This window comes from Candoia aspera, chromosome 17 (genome assembly GCF_035149785.1).
Source record: "Candoia aspera isolate rCanAsp1 chromosome 17, rCanAsp1.hap2, whole genome shotgun sequence".
Taxonomy (NCBI): domain Eukaryota; kingdom Metazoa; phylum Chordata; class Lepidosauria; order Squamata; family Boidae; genus Candoia; species Candoia aspera.
The window spans coordinates 1,302,751-1,323,723 of NC_086169.1; the positions used below are offsets into that span (position 1 = coordinate 1,302,751).

Below are 20,973 nucleotides of genomic sequence, written 5' to 3' on the forward strand. Positions count from 1 at the left end.
CGTCGTCCTCCCGGGCCGCTCGCCGGCGGGCTTCAGGGCCGCGCGGACACCCGCGCCGCCCGCGCATGCGCCCCTCGCCCCCTGGTCTGCGGAGGGCCGAGCCCGCTCGGGCGGGGCGGGGCGAGCGAGGCGCGGGCCGCGCACGCGCGCCGGGCGGGCTACGGAAGCCGGCGGGGGGGCGTGGCCGGTCGCGTGACAGCGCCCGGGCGCACATGCGCGCGCCGCGAGGGGGGGGAAAAGCGGCGGCGGCGGCGGCGGCGGCGTCTTCGCTCGCGCCAAGATGGCGGACGAGGCGGGCGAGGGGCTGCCGCGCTCCGTCCTGCCGGGCCCGCTGAGGGGCGGCGGCGGCGGCGGCGGCGGGGGGGGCTCGTCGTCGTCGTCGTCCTCCTCCTCGGCGCTCCCCGCCGCCGCCGCCGCCGCCGCCGCCGCCGCCTCCCCGCCGCCGCCGCCCGCCGCCCCCTCCGCGGCCGCGCTGGCGGGCCCGCGCGTGGTGCGCATCGTGAAGTCGGAGTCGGGCTACGGGTTCAACGTGCGCGGGCAGGTCAGCGAGGGCGGACAGCTGCGCAGCATCAACGGCGAGCTCTACGCGCCGCTGCAGCACGTCAGCGCCGTCCTGGGCGGAGGGGCGGCCGAGCGCGCCGGCGTCCGCAAGGGCGACCGCATCCTGGAGGTGTGAGTAGCCGCCCCGCTCCCCGTCCTCCGCAGCCGGAGCGGGCAGGACCGCAGCGCCCATCCTCCGCGCCTTCCGCGCGGCCGGACCGCCCCTCCCGTCCTCCGTGGCCTCCCCGTCCGGCCTGGCCCAGGGCAGGGGTCGGACGACACCCCCCATCCTCCGCGCCTTCGCGACCGGGCTGGCCCCGGCCTCCCGGAAGGCACGGCCCGCCCCTCCCATCGCCCCGGCCCCCTTTCGGAATCCAGAGGGGTCCCAAGTGGGGGGCTCTGCCTCCCGTCGCCCCCGGCCACCCCACCTGGGAGGCGCATGGGTGGGGCTGGGCTGGCCCCCCTCCTGTGGCCCTGCGCCCTCCTCAGGCCCTCCCCGGCAACCTGGGCTGCTGTTCCCATCATCCCCGCTCCTGGAAGTCTCCCGAGCCGCGCGCCTCACCAGATCGACTGGGGTGGCTTGAGCCCCGCTGTCCTGGCCAGGGCGGTGCGGAGGGGCCGGCCTCGGCCCCAGTGGGTCCAGCTGCGCTGCCTCCCTCCCAGGCTCAAGCTCTTACGTCCCCCCTCCCCAGCAGAGTGTGTCCCCCGACCAGGTTGGCCCTTTGCTTTAGCCCATTTTAACCTGTTTATTGAACCCCAGTTGCGTGGGGGGGGGGGCTGTAGAACTGTAGCTCCCCTTATGCCTGGCCAGGATGCCCCCTCTAGTCTGGGCTTCAGGGCTGGGCTGCGGCTCCCATCATCCAGAGCCAGCCGGGGCAGGAACTCTCTATTCTGCGGCCTTATGGCTGCATTGGCCCATAACCCCCCTGTCCTGTGATGGGGCCTGTAGTCCTTAGAGGCGTCTGGGCATGGACGCTGTTCCTGTCCCCTTTTTGCTCTTCCCTCCCTGATCCCTTCCTTTCTGTTTCACTTTTTTTTTTTCCCCAGGTTGTGAGCCTTTGGGGTGGGGCCTGCCTGATGATTATTTTTGCAAGTTGCTCTGGTGGCCTTTTCGGAGAAAAGGGCTTTAAGAGGCCAAGCCTCCTTAGGTTATGTGCTTGTGAAGTGCCTGAAAACATCCACATTTGGGAAATAGCCAACAAGGATGTAACATGTGACGTTCCTCGGCAGGGTGGCAAAGTTTTCATTATGGCTGGGGACGTACATGAAGCGTGTGTGGGGAGGGTCTTGACTCCCTTTTTTTTTTTTTAAACAATCTAATCTTAGCAGAATCGCCCCCAAGGTGCTACAGATGTCTGGGATTACGACTTCTGTTGCCCTTGGCCAGTTACAAAGTGCCTACAGGAAAAGCGCATGATGTTACCGCATGTTTTCCAGCCAGGACCAAAGATCTCCTTGGCCCTTAAATGTAGCACATTTTTCCTAACCCAGACAGCACGCACTAGGCAACCTATTTTTTCTTTTCTTTTTTGCCTCTTGTGCTTTGAATGTTCTCGCCCACCACCAGCTCCAAGGAATAGTGGGAGTTGTAGTTAGGAGCATCTGGAGGACGCCGAAGTGTTGTCGCTTGACGTAAACTCTAGATTTGGGACTATGACTGTCCCTGAGAAGTTTGACTAATAATGGCACATTCATGAAACGCATTGAGATGAAATTGTTCCTGATCCTGAAGAAAAGAGGTATCTCCCCCCCGCCCCAATTTTACCGGATGTGGAAATAACAGAAGCAGGTCAAGGCGATTCTCTTGCTCTGTAATTAACATCAGGTGACTTCCTGGCTCCTGTGTGGCTCCCCCACTCCTTTTCTGCTTTTCTTTCTTTCTTAATAGAAAGAGTTCACAAGAATGCTCCTTGGTGCTGAAATTATTGGTGAACCTGTGTTTGATGAGGATTGGAAAGCCATGACAAACATCCTTTTGGTCTGGGACTCTTCGTTGCCTTATTCATTCCACTGCACATCCTAAGAAACATTTTAATGGGAGGTGGGGAGGTTAACGAGTGTTGCTAGAAAGAGCTTTCCATTCCGGCTCATCTGCCCCAGGGCCAACTGGTGCTTTGAATTTTCTAGGCTTGTGTTGGTGGCTGGGACAGAGGCAGGGTGCCTGGCAGAAAGGCAAGATGTGTGGCTGAAAGGAAAGATTCCTTGGGATGAAGAAGAGAGTCACCTGTTTTTCCTTTGCAGGGTTTAAATTGGGCATGGCTGACTTTTCAGCAGAGCTGTGTAGGAGAAGGGACCTTTCCCCCGCCCCAGGATCCTGCAGAGCAGAGACTGAATCATTCCTGCATTCAGCAGCAGGGAATTTTACAAAATGGAAGAAGGGATTGTGGCTGTTAAGTGTAAAATGAGGAAACAAAGCAAAGCTGCAGAGCAGAATTGCAGAGTAGGACCCCCCCTCCCTCCCTCCCTCCCCAGAAACCAGGCAAAATCATTTTCAGACTTAGGGCTTCCTATGAGCCTGCGCTTGGCCTGTTCTAAGCCAAACATTTTTGGTGTTCTGATATTTTTTGGCCAGGCAGATTAGGTGTTGCTATGCTCTTGCTCTGAAATCCCGACAGAAGTAAAATATTGTTGGACATTCCTGTATATAGCAATGGTTTTATTAAAGAAGTTACTGAATCTCTGTGAGCGGGAATATTTAAAGCTTTTTTCTTTTAAAATCAAGGCCTGCTTTTGTTCAGCAGATGGGAACTTCCCAGGTCACCCTATAAAAGGTGAACTTCTGCTCAAAGGACATTTGAGAGACCACCAAGCCTGCCCTCATTTCAGATTTTGCTGGCAGCTAGCTGAAGGGAATAAAAGTACTTGTGCGCACAAGCTAATAGGGGTACCTTAAAAAAAACATTAAATGCTTTTGATTTCATCTTTTTGCCAAAGTTTTTTTTTTGTTTTGTTTGGCAGTTCTTAAATCTGTGAACCGTGGAATGCCTTAACAAGAGGCTCTACTGCAGAACATCACTTTGCTGATTCCTTTTAAATTCATTTGAATTAAGTTGATGTGTCTGGACAGTAGCTTTTCTGGCCGATGGAATTTTTTTTATCTTGGCAAACAAGTCTAAAGAGCCTGTGCTGGAAACAGCGTCTCATCACCCCACCCTTTCAGTCCCAAGTTCTTCCTCGCTTCGCGCAAACCCAGACCGGTTATAAAAATCACCTGATTCAGGCCAGATAATAAGAAAGGGCTGTTTGTCCCCTGGCCTCTGCACTTTGCCCAGTTTCGCTGTCTCAGGGGAACTTCTGTGCAAGCCTGTTTTTCCTCGCCACAGGGGCTATATTTTTAAGAACTCTTCTGTATTCAGAATCAATAACGGTGTTATCCTTGAACTCTTCCAGCTGAGTGAATTGGTCAGTTGTATTACGTTCGCATTAAGTGGAGGGGTGTAAAGCTCTTTTGGCAGACTTAAAAGGTTTGTGTGTGTGTGGGATGACAGGCATAGATTTTTTTGTAAAAAAAACAACACCCATCTAATTTCTGGCTGGCACATAAACAATTTAATTTTTTTAAACAAAACACTGTATCTATTGGAGGTTCCTTATCTTGTCCCTTCTTTGTCCTTCGGAATAGGCTGTGCTATCCCCCCCCCTTTTTTTTTTTTAAAGCATACATACCCTTTTGGTTAAAAACAGCTTGGGAGGGTAGATGTAAATGGAGAAAAAATCATGTGGAAAGTTGGAGAGCCATGCATTTTTTGCATATGGCACGAGAATACGTCTTTTCAAATAGTTCCTCGCAGCCATGAGGACTAGAGGTTTCAAAAAACCCAACAACCAACTGAAGCTGAGATGATCAGAGTCGAAGACTGTACACCAGTTACCACGTATTTGAAAAAAACGTGGGTGCTTAGGATGAGGTTAGGGCCTGGAATTGTTCCCGGCCTCCATGAGAGTGCAGTTCTGTTCCCATTTACACTGGAGCGAGGGATATTTTGGAAAAGACTGAACGGATCTGGTGTTCGTGGGGTTGGTAGTTAAAGATGAGATACGGGTAGAGCAGTGTTTCTCAACCTGGGCAACTTCAAGCTGTGTGGACTTCAACTCCTAGAATTCCCCAGCCAGCCATGTTGTTACTGCATTTATTCTCTGCTTTTCTGCTTATAAGTCACTCAAGGGAATAGCATAGCGCTTAAGTGACACCGGGATAAAAAAGGCCAGGTTTAAGTTGCGACCTAACTGTAGAACTCGTCAAGTGACTGGGCCAGTTGGTTTCTTTCAGACCAGCCTACCTGTCAGGCTTGTTGCGAAGACCACCCCTACCGGTGTCACCTTGGGCTTTTAGAATAAAGGGAGCAAAACAGTGCCATCAGCCAATAACTTAGATATTCCACGGTTGAGTGATGTTTTTGTGTCTATTAAAAATACGGCTCTGTCGCCATGGTTCTGAGTCAGCGAAGCAGGCACGCAATTGTGTAAGCAAGGCACGGTCTCTGGATTACAACTTTTTGAAAGCTGGACTCGTCTCCGAGGCCTGTTCTCCCCTTGATGCCTGTGTTCCTTGCAGGTTGTTGAACGAAAGTGGGTTGTTGAAAAGAAGGCAGTGGAACAAGGAAGATAAGCTTTTGTTTAGGCACAAGCTGATTATCTGGAAGAATAGATAGTAACTCAGTGTTTCTCAACCGTGGCAGCTTTTAGATGGGTGGACTTCAACTCCCAGAATTTGCTGGCTGGGGAATTCTGGGAGTTGAAGTCCACCCATCTTAAAGCTGCCACGGTTGAGAAACACTGTACCGATGTGAAGTTTGAATAAAAAGCTGGTGCTTCTTTCAGGCTATCTTTAAATGGCACTTATTAATTCTTCAGCAGCGGGGCATTTTCATTCTCAAAAGCTCACAAACAAGCAGATCGTGTAATACCTATGCATTGCTTTCCGAGTGCCACCCTAAAGTCTAGAAACATTTAAAGCCAGGCTTGCGTTCATTTTAATACAGGCAGACTTCTGAAAAACCCTCTCAAGGAGTTAGATGTTTTCAGTTCCGTGATCCACCCTGCCCTGGAAGGCTCTTTGCGAGCCCCGGATGTTTTTGGAGCTTGTGGACTTGAAATTCCCTTGCAGCAAGAGTCTTGGGTTGTGTGGGTCTCAGGAGATGCTGCCATGTGCAGCCTGCCCAGACCCATGTGCTGGTTCTCTCTGCCCCCCTTGCTGGGCGACAGTCTTCTCCGCTGGATAACTGCATGGAGGAAGCAAGCTACGGCCACGGAGAACAGCACTATTTCGGCATGTAAAGGGCACGGCAGAGTGTGACCCCTCTTCCTTCCCAGCATCCTGGTCACCTGGGAAAGGGCAGAGGAGAGAGATGCGCCGGGGCTGAGCAGCAGGTTCCGCTCTTGGGCTGAGCCCCAGGTAGCTTCGCCAGGTGTATTTCCAGCTCAGTCCAGGCTGCACCAGCTGACTAGGCCTAACGTCCTTCGCCAGGAGCCTAGCGTGCAGCTGGGCTCTGCTGCGTTAAAATCAAGAAGTGGGGGAAATGGGACTCAGCACCGAGTATTTATTTCCCCAAGCCTCTCCCCAGGGTCTCCTTGTGGGAAATTTCCCACCTGGCAGCCAGATCCAGAAACAAACATTTTCCCAGGCCTGGGTGTGCCTGGCGGTGAAACAGCACCGTCCCGAACAATTGATTCATTCAGTAAAGGCAACGTCAAGGCCAGCAACGACCTCTTTTCCCTTGGCAAGACACTCCCCTTCTCCTCTTAGTCCCCTGGATAGCAAGCAGGAGATACTACAGGCTTGGGTAGATGGGGTGAAGCGACCACTCACCCCGAGCCAGTTGCCCGCTTCCTGGGTCAGCGGTGCTGGGGGCCAAGTGTCTCGAAGCTCTCCCTTGACCAGCCCCGTTCCATTCCGGCTCTTACGTTGGGCAGTCTGCCTCTTTGTCCGCCATCTTTTTGACCGGTCTGCATGCTGTGGATTGGGGCCTCTTTGGGTACGCAGTGTTGTCTTCACGCCTGCCTCGTTGGGAACATGCAATGCACATCACGATGGTCCTTCCAGAAATGGGTGGCCTTGATTCCTCTCCCCCCCCTCTCCAGAACCTGGAGTCCTGGTGGAGAGCCCACCACACGCATCTTTAATGCAGTGCCCGTCTTCAGAGGTTTTAAGGCTGGATAGAGGGGAGGAACCTGCTTTTCCTGGTGGCTACCAAAGTGTACAAGCTGTGGCTCGCTCACAGTCATGTGGGGATTCCAGAGACAGGCCAGGCCGCCTCCTCCTGTGGAGACTTTGCGGCATGGGATTGGCTGGGTGGCTGTGCATTTCTTCCCCTGGATGATTATGCATTTTGTTGGAAAGGCCAGAGGTCCCTCATGCTTAGGCCCGCCACAAAGGAAGCCCCCCTATCTTGGAAAGCTTCATGGGAAGGCAGATTTGTAGCTCTGGAGGAGGCCTGGGCTTGGCCCACATCTGCCTGCCTGCCTGCCAGCAGATGTGGCCCATTTGATGGTGATGCGGGAAGGAAAACCTTTGTGCTGCTGGTAAACAGGAGGATGTTTCAGGTGCTGAGCTCTGACCCAGCTGTCTGCGTGGTTCCGCTGACCGAATATCCATGGCCGTAGAGTACTCTTTGTTGAGCAGAAGGACAGGAGCTTGTTAGCAAACGGTGGTCAGACGGGTGCTTCGTGTGCTGGGCCCATCGCCTCCCCTTCACGCACCCTGCAGCTTCCGCAAAAAATGGGAGGATTGTTTGCGAGGTGGGCGGCCATATCCATTTGATACGTGCTATCTTAGAGGGAGAGAAGCCCTCAGGCTTGCAGACAAGTCGGAGCTGAGATGAGCTTCTGGCCAAGCCTTCCCTTGGGTGGCCCAAACTCCTATCAGAGAAGGGCCTCCTTTGCTCTCCCAAACTGGCACCCCCATTTCATGCCCCGGTGGGCCGGCCTCTTCTCAACCAAGGGTGGAAGGGTTTTGTGCAAAACGTCGTGGATTCTGTACCGGGTGGGTACAGAAAAGCTTTTCCCGCTGGGTCGCAGGCTGGCCCTTCCACCTTTGCTTGCTTACATACCCTGAGAATCCAGGCTTGTCCAGGCCGGCGGGCTCTGGGCTATTGTTCTCCTCTGTTAAAGTCCTTTTGTACCAGAAAGTCTGGTCAGCTGCTTGTTTGTGTTGGGAGGCCAAGAGCTGCCTCTTCCAGGGGGCTGTTTTCGGAAGGCATTTCCGCCCAAGGTTCTCGCGGGGCTTGGTCGGTGGTGACCAGCTTCAGTTCCGCGTGCCGAAGGGAAAAAGCTGGGAACGTTCCCCAGCCCTGGCATCCTCTGCCTCTCTGTTCCGCTAGCAAGGGGTGTCTTGATGGCTCTCGTAGCGTGCAAACGCTTCTTAAATGACGCAGCAAGGGGGGGATGATTTTAAACACGGCAAAAGGCCCAATCACACCTCTTCCCCGGTACCCAGGAGCAGGCTTCAGGAAACCCGGGGCTCACCCGCCCGCTCCTCCTTCCCAAAGCCATTCTCAATTTGGGAGTTGCTGCCCGCTTTCGCGAAAGAGCGACTGAGCCGCACCTCGGCCGGTGTGTGACTACAGCCGCCGCCCTTCCTTCTTCCCCCCAGAAATGGCGTGAACGTGGAAGGGGCCACCCACAAGCAGGTGGTGGACCTGATCCGGGCTGGCGAGAAGGAGCTGATCCTGACTGTGTTGTCAGTGCCCCCCCACGAGGCTGACAACCTGGACCCCGGCGACGACTCCCTGGGCCAGTCCTTTTACGACTACACGGAAAAGCAGGCCGTGCCCATCTCCATCCCCACCTACAAGCACGTGGAGCAGAATGGTGAGAAGTTCGTGGTGAGTACCAGCCCGGCTGCGGTCTTCTACCTTGCCCCCGGGGCCCGTGCCCTGCCAGTCTGACTTCCTGACGGGGCCCCCAAAGGGAAAACCTTCCTGCTCTCTGGTCTCTTTTTCCTCCCCACGTTCATCCTTGAGGCTGGTCCTCTTCCCCATCCTTTTTGTCCTGGCCTGTGAAGAGCATCATGGTGACCGGCGCAGGGAGGAAGAAAACGTGGAATGGGAGGGCTCCCCACTTCTCTAGCTTTTGTGTGGGAAGCCCCCTTTCCCGTTCGCATCTCCCAACAGGCTCAGGCCGTTCGAGAGCACGTGGGCCCTTTGCTTGGGTGCAGGGCTGGAGGAAGATTCCCGCTGGGTCTTCACGGCCTCTTCTGCCCCAGGGAGACAGGACTACCCCTCTCTCTGGGGTGCTCTCTAGCAAAGGCAGAGAAAGAGAGGCCAGGAGCGTTCTCACTTGCATGAGGCCTGCTGGAGAAGGAAAGGTCATGGTGAGGGAGGCTTTCCCTTTTTTAAAAACGTCCCGCTGAGAGTCTGTAACCTATGGGACTTGGCACAGTGCCGTGGCCACTGCATCCCCATTCTCACGCCTTTGCCTCTACCGGTTTTGAGAGGAACCGAGGCACCTCGTCTCCTGTGCCCTTCTGGTAAATAAAGGAATCCACTTCCCCCTTTCTCGCTTCCTATGTGGTCTTCGCTTCCCTCTTCAGCAACGGTCCTCGTGGCATTTTTTTTGTTTGTTTCACTTTTGACAGTTGGCTCGGGCGTGCCAGAGGAGTCAGCCTCCAGGCTCTCCCCCTGCACATCTTCTGGGTGCCCAGGATTGAAGATGGAGGCTTGGCCCCAGAGCGTGCCCCACCTTGCAAAGAAAAGCAAGAGGCTAAGCTCTGGGGGGAGAGCAGAGTTTCAAAATAAGTATCAGCCCAACGCGCTAGCCAGCTTTAAACAGGGCTGGGTTACCGCAGGCAAGGAGGAAGGGAAAACGGCTCCCGTTGGGTGCAAAGAGAAGGGGAGCTAGGCCAATTTGGTTATTCTGCAGGCAGAGAATAACTTTGGCTTAGGTTGCCTCTCCAGGGGGGAATAAAAGGTTGGCTGGCCATCTTGACCAAGGGAGGGGAGCTCAGACGCATTTGGAACAGCTCTGACTTCCCCTTTGGCCCTTGACCAAGGCCAAGTAAACAAACGTAACAAAGCAGGGAAGAATTTTGTGTTATTTACGTGGTAGCCGTGGAGGAAACTGCCGATCCTGTTGGGCACCCCGTTGAGAAAGGCAGCAGCTGAATAGCTCTGTGCTCTGGAAAGTCTCCAAAATCTGGGCCTCGCCAGCCAGCAGAAGGACTTGATGTGGCTTTTCCTCCCTCCCTCTCTCCCCTCCTCCCCCCACATCTCCTTTCTAGGTTTATAACGTTTACATGGCAGGCCGGCAGCTGTGTTCGAAGCGGTACCGCGAATTTGCCATCTTGCACCAGAACCTGAAGCGGGAGTTCGCCAATTTTACTTTCCCCCGCTTGCCGGGCAAATGGCCGTTCTCGCTGTCGGAGCAGCAGCTGGACGCCAGGAGGCGGGGCCTCGAGGAATACCTGGAAAAGGGTACACGGCTGGACTTTTCGGTGGGAGGGAGGGGGGCTGCCTGTTTAAATGCACCCACAGAAGAGGGGTGCGATGGGAGGGAGGGAGGCTTCGGAAGACGCTCGCCTTTGAAAGCAAAGTTCGTCTTTGGAACGGCGAGCCTGATCGCGTAGTCAGACGGCCACGCAGTTTATTTACGCGATGAACAAGAACTTGTACTATTCTGCGTTTGGGCCCTTGCGTCCTGCGCAGCCAAGTGTGACTTCCTTGGCTTCAGCTTGCAGAAACCCAGCCCTGTGGTTTGTTTGCGGTTAATGCGCAGCGTGTGACCCCAGACATTGATGAATGTTTCTTCTCTCCTGACATCATCCTGTCGGGAAGTGTAATTGGAAAGGGCCTGCCCTGTTTACATGGGGCATTTGGATCCTTGCTGTTTCCCTCCTAGACGTACGGAACAAGTCCCAGAAGGGAGACCATTCACCCTTTAGGCCACACACACACACACACCCACACACACCCACACACCAATACCAATCCAGTCACAGCTCTGTTTTGTAGGCTACACACACACACACACACACACACACACACACACCAATACCAATCCAAGGGAGACCATTCACCCTTTAGGCCACACACACACACACACACACACACACACACACACACACAAACCAATACCAATCCAGTCACAGCTCTGTTTTGTAGGCTACACACACACACACACACACACCCAATCCAGTCACAGCTCTGTTTTCGTGTCCCTGCAGTGTGCTCCATCCGGGTGATCGGGGAGAGTGATGTCATGCAGGAATTCCTGTCGGAATCGGATGAGGTAGGCCGGCAGGAGTTCGGTTCCTCCTGGGAGGTGGGACTAGGCCCTTGCACTGAGTAAGGCTGTCGGTCTGACCCTTCTCGGGGTGGCCAAAAAGCCCCCACCCCACCCCAAGAGGAAACCGCCTTCCTCATTGCTTCCTCCGGGCTGTTCCTTCCCAGAATTTCAATGGGGTGTCGGACGTGGAACTCCGAGTGGCCCTTCCAGATATCACAACAGTGACCGTCCGGGTTAAAAAGAACAGCACCACCGACCAAGTCTACCAGGTAGGAGGAGGTCCTCCGGGGATGGGCTGCTTCTCAGGGAAGAGCGAAAGGGGGCTTTGGAGAAATTGAGGGTGCCGGAGGGAACTTGCTCTTCAAATGCTCGGGGGAGGAGGAGGAGGAAGCTGATCGCAGGAGGCTTGGCAGCTGGTGCCTGCGCATTCGCTGGTCTTCCAGTGGGTAGAACAGAGTCTCTCAATCTTAAGTCCACCCACCTTCAAGTTCCCAAGGTTGAGAAACTCTGAGGTGGAAGGTGGGTTTCCTGTCCCACCTCTGCAGTTGTGTGACTTGTGAACGAAGGGGGATAGAGACAAAGTGTTGGGTATGCTCTCTGGTCAAACACAGCCCCCTCACATGAATAGAAACATCCAGGAAAGTATCTTAAAGGAAAGCAAGACTGTTTTTCACCAAGCTTTCACTAGAGGAGAAAGTTTCAGGTTTTGAAATGCCTTTCCTTCCTTCCTTCCTTCCTTCCTTCCTTCCCCTCCAATTCTTTTTCCTTCCTTCCTTCCCCTCCAATTCTTTTTCCTTCCTTCCTTCCTTCCTTCCTTCCTTCCTTCCTTCCTTCCTTCCTTCCTTCCTTCCTTCCTTCCTTCCTTCCTTCCTTCCTTCCTTCCTCTGCAGGCCGTTGCTTCCAAGGTTGGGATGGATGGCACAACAGCAAACTACTTTGCTTTGTTTGAAGTGATCAATCATTCTTTCGGTAAGAATCATCACTTAGACGGCAGGCCCGCTTCTGCATCGTGCAAGGGTGCTTTCTCTCTAAAGAAGGGTCCAAATGCCACCGCCATTTAGATTAGGGAAAAGACAAAATTCCTGGGTGCAGGGCACGAAGCGGCCGGAGAATTCCCCCCCTCCTTCCCCCGTTCCTCTGACTTGAGATCAAATGGTGAATTGGGGCTCTAGATCTGAGACAGAAGGCAGCAAGGCGGGACCTTCTGTTAGCTGGTGGATTCTCTGCCGCCAGATGTGGCCAGATGCCTTCAGGAGGAGGCTCAACCAGTTGAGGGAAGAAGGGCTGTTAGACACGGAGAAATAGAGGGGGGCAAACCACCTCCAAAAATGAGTTGCCGTTGAGGTCTGGCGGGGGGTGGCCGGTGCCCTCCGGCCCTCTTTGCTGCGGGGCTGGCCTTTCTGTCGGGAGGGGCCCAGCCCGGCATACCCCACTTCGCTTGGTCCCCCCTGCAGTGCGGAAGCTGGCGCCCAACGAGTTCCCCCACAAGCTGTACGTGCAGAACTACACCTCGGCCGTGCCGGGGACCTGCCTGACGATCAGGAAGTGGCTGTTCACCACCGAAGAAGAGGTTCTCCTGAACGATAACGATCTGGCGGTCACGTACTTCTTCCACCAGGTGGGCCCCTTCGGGTGGCCGTTGGCCCCCTCGCCAGGGGCAAGGCGGCGTTCCCGGTGGTCCCGTTTCGGGATCCGGGTGGAGACAGGAGAAGGCAGGCGGGCGTGGGGAGCAGGACCCCAAGGAGGTTTGAGAGGGGGTCGCTCTATAAAGCCCCCGTGCTCCGATTTGGGCCGTCTCGAGCGAGTGCCGTTGCGTATAAAGTGGGGCCGTCCCTGTGCCAGGGGAGGTCTGCCCTGCTCAGGAAGGCCTCAAGGTTTAAAGAGGTTTTCTTCCCTGAAAATCTCCCCCGCTAAGGACGGGAGATCGGTCATCAGGGAGAGGCTGTTGGCGAGTGGAACGGCGCTTCCTGGGGAGGCTGCGGCCAGCTAGAAGACACACCGGCGCTTTAGGGAGCTGCCCCCTCCGTTGGCGCGATTGACTTTGGCCCCGTTAGCAAGCTCTTCTGAAAGCCTCCCAGTCTGGTCCGCGTGAGGGCTGGGAGCTGGAAGCAGGAACGGAGAAGGGTGTGGGAGGAAGGCTGAGCCGGGGGTGGGTGCCGGAAGGTCCTTCAGTTTTCGGGAAGCCTTTTACCCAACTTGTTCGACCCAGGCGGTCGACGATGTGAAGAAAGGGTACGTCAAAGCCGAGGAGAAGTCCTACCAGCTGCAGAAGCTTTGCGAGCAGAGGAAGATGGTCATGGTACGGCGCCTCTCCTCCCTCTGGCGGGAAACTGGCCTCTGGTGGGACGGGCTCTGCACACCGCCTTCCCGCTGGGGTGGCGCGCAAGGAGGCCCTCCACGCCGGCCTTCAGGAGCTGTGGCAAAGCTGGCCCGATGGCAGAGAGCTGAGCCGGACCCCTCGGCGGCTTGGCTGGGAAGGCTGGCGAGGGCGGAAATAATCCAAGGCCCTGCCCCCCCCCCGGTCTTCCATCCCCTCCCCCCTCACTCCCCTCCCTCCCCCCGTAGTATCTGAACATGCTGCGGACTTGCGAGGGCTACAGCGAGATCGTCTTCCCCCACTGCTCCTGCGACTCACGCCGCAAAGGCCACGTGGTCACGGCCATCAGCATCCAGCACTTTAAGCTCCACGCTTGCACCGAGGAGGGCCAGCTCGAGGTCGGCAGCCGTGGGTGCTCGGAGCAGGAAGAGGGTGGTGCGGGCCAGCTCCGTTTCTCCAGCCCAGCGCCCCCCTCCAGATCTGGCGGGGGCGGGTGGTGGTTTTACGGAGCTCCAGCCCCGAGAGATCTGGAGGAGGCACCAGGTTGGGAGAAAAATAGACAAGAACGTAAACGGCACTGAAAAAGGAGGCCAGGCAGCACCGTCTCACTCTGGTAATAGGAAATTTGCGGGGTGGCGGGGTTCTCCAGGGAAGGAAATGGGCTACAGCATCAGAATGGTGGCAGATGCTGCATTTCTGTTGCTCAGTTGCCTGGAGAACGGAGATTGGCGCAGGCTGGGTGGGACTTGTGGGGGTCGAGGGCGGAAGGCGGGTGAACTTGCAGGCGTCTGCGGGGCAGCGAGGTTTGCCCCAGGAAGCCCCCGACTGCCGTTGGGCGCTCCGCTCGGGCCACATTGAGTCTGGTTTTGTCCTTCCAGAACCAGGTCATCGCTTTTGAATGGGATGAGATGCAGCGGTGGGACACCGACGAGGAAGGGATGGCCTTCTGCTTCGAATACGCGCGGGGGGAGAAGAAGCCGCGATGGGTCAAGATCTTCACCCCTTACGTAAGCCTGGGGGGCTGGGAGGCGGCGGGGGCGTGGCCTGGACCCCCAGAGGGGGAGGAAGCTGCTGCAGCTGGGGTGGGCCACGGCCAGGGAAGAGCCCCAGGCCCTGACTCCTGGCCTTTCTCTCCCTGCAGTTCAACTACATGCACGAGTGTTTTGAACGCATTTTCTGCGAACTGAAGTGGCGGAAAGAGGTGAGGGTGGGGAGAGCTGGGGAGGGGAGGGGAGGGCCTGTGCAGCCCAGCAGAAGTGCCCCCTCCCTCCCTCCCTCCCTCCCTAGGAGCCAGGCGAGGTCTTCCACCCGGCCAAAGACGGGCCCGCCTGGGCCCTGCGCTCCAGAGCCGCTCGGCCCTTGCCTGCCGTCCTCACCTCCCCCAAATCTCCCTTTGAAAGGTGGAAGAGGAGGCAACCGACAAGGACAACAAGAATTGCAGCGAGGACAGCATGTGCAGTAAGGTGAGCCGGGAGGCCGGGGAGCCGAAGGATCCAGCGCCGGAGCGCTTTCCCCTGGCGCTCGAGGGCCCGGGCATCTGAAACGAGGGGCCCTCTCCGTTTGAAGGAAGAATTGGGTCGCCAAGTTTGGGTCAGCGAGGGAGGCCTTCCTCCCTGTCTCCCCCAGTTTTCATCCCCCTCCGGCTGAGAAACCAGCAGCAGGAGCGGCCCCTCGAAAGTAACCCGCTGAATTGTCCCCAGCCCTTTCCCCTGCGAGCGCTCCGGGTCCTCCGTCTGTCCCCTGGAGGGACGTTTCAAGGAAGGGCCACAAAAGCCTCCTGAGAACATGCCTGTTCTCTGGGGGGGTGTGGGGGTGCATGCATGTCCATGTCCCACCTTTAGGAGAAGCTGGACAGGTGTGTATTAGAGGAAGTGGCACGCTCCCCTCCCCCTGCTTTCAGTATCTTTTCTTTTCCACTTCTTCTTCCTTCTTCCAGAATATCTTCCAGGTGATGCGGACGCAGCACAGAGACATTGCGACTTGAGCCTCTTTGGACAACCGACAAAAGCGTATTACCCCTTTCCCAGCCCGTCCTGAAAAATTAACACTTTTCAAAATGGGGGGGAAAAAAAGAGAAAGAGAGAGAGGGAAATGTTTTATTGTATTAAACTCATATTAATTCCATTTGTGAATGTCCTGTTAAGCAATGGGGTGGGAGGGGACAGGGAGACCACCATTATCCAGATCAAGGGAGTGGGGCGCCCGGTTTGTTGCCAGCAATTATGTTTTTATTTTTTTATTTTTTTATTTTTTGGTAGTTTGTCCCCTACCATTTTTGGAGTGACCTGTTGTTGGAAGGTAGACGGCGCTGAACTTTTTTTTTTTTTTTCCTTTTAACAACTGGATGGAGACTCGTACATCCATTTGCACTGTTTGGAATATATATGTATGTATGTAAAAACAAATATATATATAGACAAACTTATCACGCCCCTATATACATATATATAGTTTTTCATATTGGTGGCTGTTACATTAGAGGCACTTGTCTTTCTGCGGGGAGATGGGAAATTGGCTTTCCCTCTTGGGCCCCGTACGGGAATTCCCTGGAGCTGAAATACAGTTTGAACCCCTTCAAAGGGCGGCCCAGGCTTTGCAATCTCGCGGGGAATGTGAATGTGCCGTTTAGATCACCCCTCGCCCGGCATTGAAGCTGAAACTTCAAAAAGTGGGAGCGTTTTGACCAAACCTTTGGGTTAAATCGGGACTGAGATGGCCAGGTGTACGTTTACGGTGATAAGTACAGGTCCCTTGCTGGGGTTGAAACGCAAAATCTAGCTTCAGCTTCTGCGCTTGTAACTTCCCTCTTCTCCCCCCCTTCCTCCTCCCTGGTGATATTAAAACTTCCTTGGTTTCGTATTTCAGCATTTCAGATTTTGTGTTTGGCTGAGAAGTAGGAGAGAATTTTCCCCCCCTCCTTTTCGGTAGTCTGAAGGTGGAACTTGCAACCAGCTTAAGGCGGTGGGTAAGGGTGAGAATTTGTTCTATGCCTGCACTTCCCCTTGGGTAAACAAATCCTACTTTTCCCCGCCAAAGCCCTTTGCCAATTTGTTGCTCAACGGCTGAGGCCAGGCTTGTCCCTGGGCAGCCAGTTGCTAACCGCAAAAACGGTCATGCAGCTGGACCAGGGCCATTCTCAGCCAAGCTGCAGGAACGGGGAGGCTGGCGTGGCATCTGAAAAAAGTGGCTGCGTTTCAGTTTTGGGGAGAGAAAGTGGGTGGCAGCACGTGCCTGGGATGGTAGAAGAGGCATCCGTTGGATCTCAGGGTGGCAAGGGAGTAATGGCAGCCATGTGCCCTCGATGGTAAGAGATGCTCCTGAATGCACTAAAAAGCATGCAATTACTCCATGGCCAAAAGATCCTTCTGGGGAGTTCGTCAGAGTCTGTGTGGCTGCTCAATTTTAGAAATGAAGAGGGAGGGCAAGGGCATGCGCTGCGTAGACCTCAGCTTGGTTTCCTATTAAAAGGATGAATGCTTGCCCTAGCCCTGAGAATCCACCGATCCAACTAATAATGGCAAGAAGGGCCATCTGTACCGGGGCTTTCTTCTGGAGTGTTGAGACAGCCAGAATTCGAGAGCTAGTAGGATTTGCTGGAAGGGGACCGTAGCTCAAAGGCAGCAGGGGTGTTTTGCACGCAGGCTCGTCTCCTTAAGGACTAGCGCCTTGCTTTAGCCCAAAGGAAACAACACCAAGAAAAAACGAGAGCTTTGGCATCCTAGCCCTAAGTGCAAATTCGGCTGTGCTGTGTTTAGTGGACGGGGGGTATACGCTTGAAGTAATAAGTCTTGGAGAGCGCCGAAGCAACATACCTCCCTCTCCTTGATTCTTAACCAGGATAATGCTTTGGGGACGATGCCTTAGTGGTTGATTCAGGATCCTGGCTCCCACAACCACCCTGGCCAGGTTTTAAAGCAAATGCTCTGGGTGCAAGCAATATCCGAGGGTGGCGGGATCAAAGGGGTCTGAACGCACTCCCGGATGGGAAAGAAAGGACCAGTCGCTCTTATCCGGGCAGCAGAGCTTCTTGCTAAAAGTTTGTCCGCTGTTTCCCCATCAAAAGCACTTCAAGTGTTTCGGCTTCGTTTCCGACGGCCTCCTCAGAGCCCCATCGAGCCGGCGTGAGTGCCCGTTTTGAATTGCAGTCCGTTACCCATTTCTGAGCAAAAGGCGACATTTGCGGCATTTCCTGCCTGGGTACGGATGTTCCCTCCTCCATTCCTCCAGGATGCAGCATGTAAAAAAGGCATCTTGCTGCAAAAAAAGAACCCGCCATTGTTTTTTTTTTCCCCCAACTGCAATAACTGTGTGGAATCACTTTGAGGCTTGATTGATTGTTTCCATTACAGAATTGTGAGTTGCTGTAACACCACAGCCTGCTATCAAAGGATCAGGATGAAAAACGTCTCCATCTGACCCCCAATTTCCTCTTTTTCTTTTTTTCTTTAAATATCACTGGTTTGGGTCAGTATATATATTTTTAAGCCCTGGGTCCCCCAATGCTCTGCACGTGTGTCTCTCGCTGTTTAATTTATTTGACAGAATTCTAATTGTAATTTTCACGGCATATTCTTCTATTTTTATTTGCCGTTTTGGGATGTGAAGAAGGAAACGGTGGTGAAGGAGGAGGAGAAGGCTTGAAGAGATGGGGGGCAGCGTGTGACATTCTTCATCTTGTTTAGAGCTAACCACTCTAAAAAATTTGTTTGGTAAAAGTCAATTAGTACAACTAATTGTAACATATTCTTTTAAATAAATTGATTTATGATGAAACAGTTAAGCCTTCATTCGCTTCCTTTTTTCTTCTTCTTTACGCTGTATGGACATAAAAGGGATGCCATTTATATGATGGGGGCCTGTTTTTTATGCAAAGGGTTATAAGTGTTACTTGTGCCCACATGTGCAAATCCAGAAACCCATTAGAAAGCGGAAAACACTTCTTAGCCTTAAATTCTGGTGGAGGTCTGCGTGTGTGCATATGACCAGTGCCTTAAAAAAGTGTACACTTCATTTAATTGGCATTCTGAAAGCGTGGCTTTTATGTATACTTAAATTTGGATGGGGGCAATGTCTAAGCAGGTATCTGCAGCTTTGAGGCCTAGAAACTTCTTAGATAAAATCTTGGTTTCCGGGATTCGGACCAGTCGAAGTTTTGAGAGCCTGCGCTGTTGCTCCAGACACGCTGGAGTAAAATGTTTCATACCAACCTTTCCTGGATTTTATTTAACTTCTTCAAGCGGATCCCCCGGGCCTCTGAAACTCTGCTGGCTCGATTTGAGAGAGGAAAGACTGGATTTCAAAATTGCAGAACTCTGGGGAGATCTCCAGCCCGCCAGCTAACAAGGAATAAGTAAATTTCGTTTTCCTCTTCAGGGCTCAGCTGGCGTCGATGTCCTGAAAACTTTTTGGCTACAGCGCGGGTCCAGTCGATAATCATTCCCAAGGAGGATAAGGACAGAATCCAGGTTAAAATTCAGCCTTGGAAGGGGAGACAGAACAGGAAGAGAAGCCTTGCTTGGAACAATTTGAAGGTGGTGGGGAAAAACTTTTATATACTCCCCTTCAAAGACCCCCAACAAAGGCAAGATGGCTTTTTTTTCATTGGCTCCAACTGCTGATACCGTTTGGAAGCTTTTTCTTGGGCTTCCAGCGGGAATCTGCCCATATTTCTCCGGGGGGGCGGTGTCTGCTGGTGCAGAATGGGAAGCAGACGTTGGACAGAGTGCCTTGGTTCAGCTGATCGACCGGGGTGGCCCTCCGATCCTAGCGGGACCTGTGGCGTCTAACCTGGATGGGATCCCCCCCTCCCCAGGCTTGCAAATTGCAGAGTTTTCCCACCCTTCTTTGTTTGAATCCAGCTGCGGTTGCAGAAGGAGCAACTGTGGTTTGCAAACGAGGGCCAGGCCAGAGAATTGGAAGGTGGGCGAGCCGGTTAGATTCCTTCCTCCGTTGCAACCAAATTGAGGTCAACGTTTTGCAGTCCTTGGGTCGCTGAGGAAGCAGCCAGGAAACCTCTCGTGCGGGGTGCGTGTGTGTGGCTGTTCACCCATATTCCCTTTTGCGGCTTTTTTTAAAAAATTGATGACCCGTGTGCATTTTAGCACAGAATATTAGAAAGGGGGCTCAAGTTGATACACTGAGCGAATAGATGGCATTGAATCTCCTGGTCCCTTTTCCCTACAGCTTGCAGGCAGCAGGGACTAGGAACTTGGCTGTTTAACAGCTGGAATCTTGGCCCATCAATGAACATTCCTTAAGGACGTGCGGATGCAATATTCCCTGGGGAATGTGGATTTGAAAAGGGGGAGAAGGGAAGGCAGAAAGGGATCTTCCTGGGTGGGGGGCAGTATACTTAAGAAATGACATTTGTATTTTAAGACTCTCTCATTAAGGGAGGGAAAAGTTGGATTTATCAGGAGGAATTTGTGAAACGGAAAAAAAAATTCTCATCAAATGAGTGGTGAGATGGGAGTCTTCATTGCAAAAGATGTCTCCAGACCCTTTTTGGGTGGCTGCTAATTCTGGAGGCCCTGAATGGAACGGGGGCAGGTGGTGGACTGGATGACCTCGAAGGAGCCCATTAACTAGCTCTTGTGAGGCTTTGAGGAACGGAGGAGCCAGCCGAGGCATCAGCCGCTCTGTCAACCCCTTGAAGGCTGTTCCAGCTGGGGAAATCCTCCTCCCTTTGCTTCCTGGTGATTCTGCAGTAAGAGGCGCCTTGATGATGTTGGGGGGCTGAGGGCTGGTCCTCGAACGCCCCCCTACCCCAGCCCTGCCTTGGGTCTCCCTCCTGCGCTGGACCAGGATCCTCCAGCTGGCCGGCTGCAGCGTCTCCATTTTGCCTGTAAGTGCATCCGTCCCCAAAACCTTGCCTCTGGGCTCTAAGCGGGTCCCTGTTTTCCCACCGACCGGTTTGCCTGCTCCCCGGGGGGGCGTTTCAAGGGAAAGGGGGTGTCACTCAGTCCCCTGGACGCTGACCCCGAAAGATTAAGGATTAAGGATGGCTGGAAATGGGAAGCTTCCTGTTTTTCCTCTGCCTCCCCCACCTTCTCTCTCCTAAATAAAGGTCTTGCCGCCTCCCTTCCTGAGCTGCGCATCTTCTTCGCGCTCCAGCCCAAAGCTGGGAGGAAGGACTGGGTGGTCGGACCGCCTTTCCAGTCCAGCAGGTCATGGATGCGGAATCCTCCGCGCGCCTCTTCGCCTTTGGGCTCTTCCTTCTGCTTCAAGGTAACTTTATCCCTGTCCTCCTGTCCCTCTGGGTTCTCCTCTCCTCTCTGGGGCGCCTGTCCCCGAAATGACCCGGTGGCGAGGGCAGGCAGATGCCCCTTAAGGGCTTTGAGCTGGGGGCGAAGGAGAATCCGTGGGGCTTTGGAAACAGATCCGAGATTTCATACAAACCCCCCCCCCCCAAACATCTGTGTGGGTAGATTTGGCTCTCCCTCCGAAGGCGACTGGTCTTCAGAGATGTGGGGGGGGGGGACGCATTTTTCTACTTGGGTCCACCATTCAAGGTTGTCTAGAGACATCCTTCGGGGTTTGATGATTGGCACTGAGAATAGCATCCTCACTGAGCCTCTGATGTGTGTGTGTGTGTTTTATTTAGTCACGCTCTGCCTTCGCCTGCCTGCCTGTGTGCGTGTTTGTGTGTGTTAACGCTTTGCAGGCATGGAAACAAACCAGCTTAGGTCCTTTTCTGCGTGAATTTTAAATTTTACGCTTTGCATCCTGCTTCTTCGCGAGATGGGAAAGGACGGGGAGCTCTGGGGGTAAAATGGAGGGTCTCAAATAGGCCATGTCCTCCTTCCCCCTTTCTTTTTTCCTGCCATTCAGAATCAGCTCCGAATTTGCATGAACAGAGCCGGGGTAGAGAAGGGGCTTGGGTTTCCCCCCTCCCC

At 54.2% G+C, this 20,973-nt stretch overlaps 2 protein-coding genes across 2 annotated transcripts in view; both read left to right on the plus strand.

Moving 5' to 3' along the window:
- Positions 1-238: 238 nt before the first annotated feature.
- Positions 239-17,521, plus strand: SNX27 (sorting nexin 27). Its single transcript, XM_063317257.1, has 13 exons — positions 239-672; positions 8,132-8,363; positions 9,758-9,950; positions 10,700-10,764; positions 10,926-11,030; positions 11,652-11,730; positions 12,216-12,379; positions 12,971-13,060; positions 13,327-13,476; positions 13,957-14,085; positions 14,220-14,279; positions 14,479-14,541; positions 15,015-17,521. Exons 1-13 carry the CDS (start codon positions 281-283, stop codon positions 15,060-15,062), a joined length of 1,770 nt encoding a protein of 589 aa, XP_063173327.1. The 5' UTR covers positions 239-280; the 3' UTR covers positions 15,063-17,521.
- A 2,711-nt stretch (positions 17,522-20,232) lies between these two features.
- LOC134506522 (neuronal acetylcholine receptor subunit alpha-7-like) overlaps positions 20,233-20,973 on the plus strand; it is a 97,023-nt gene continuing 96,282 nt past the window's right edge. Inside the window, exon 1 of the mRNA XM_063316743.1 lies at positions 20,233-20,305. Within this exon, the coding sequence (XP_063172813.1) occupies positions 20,248-20,305 (58 nt within the window). The 5' untranslated portion in view covers positions 20,233-20,247. The remainder of the gene's footprint in view (positions 20,306-20,973) is intronic.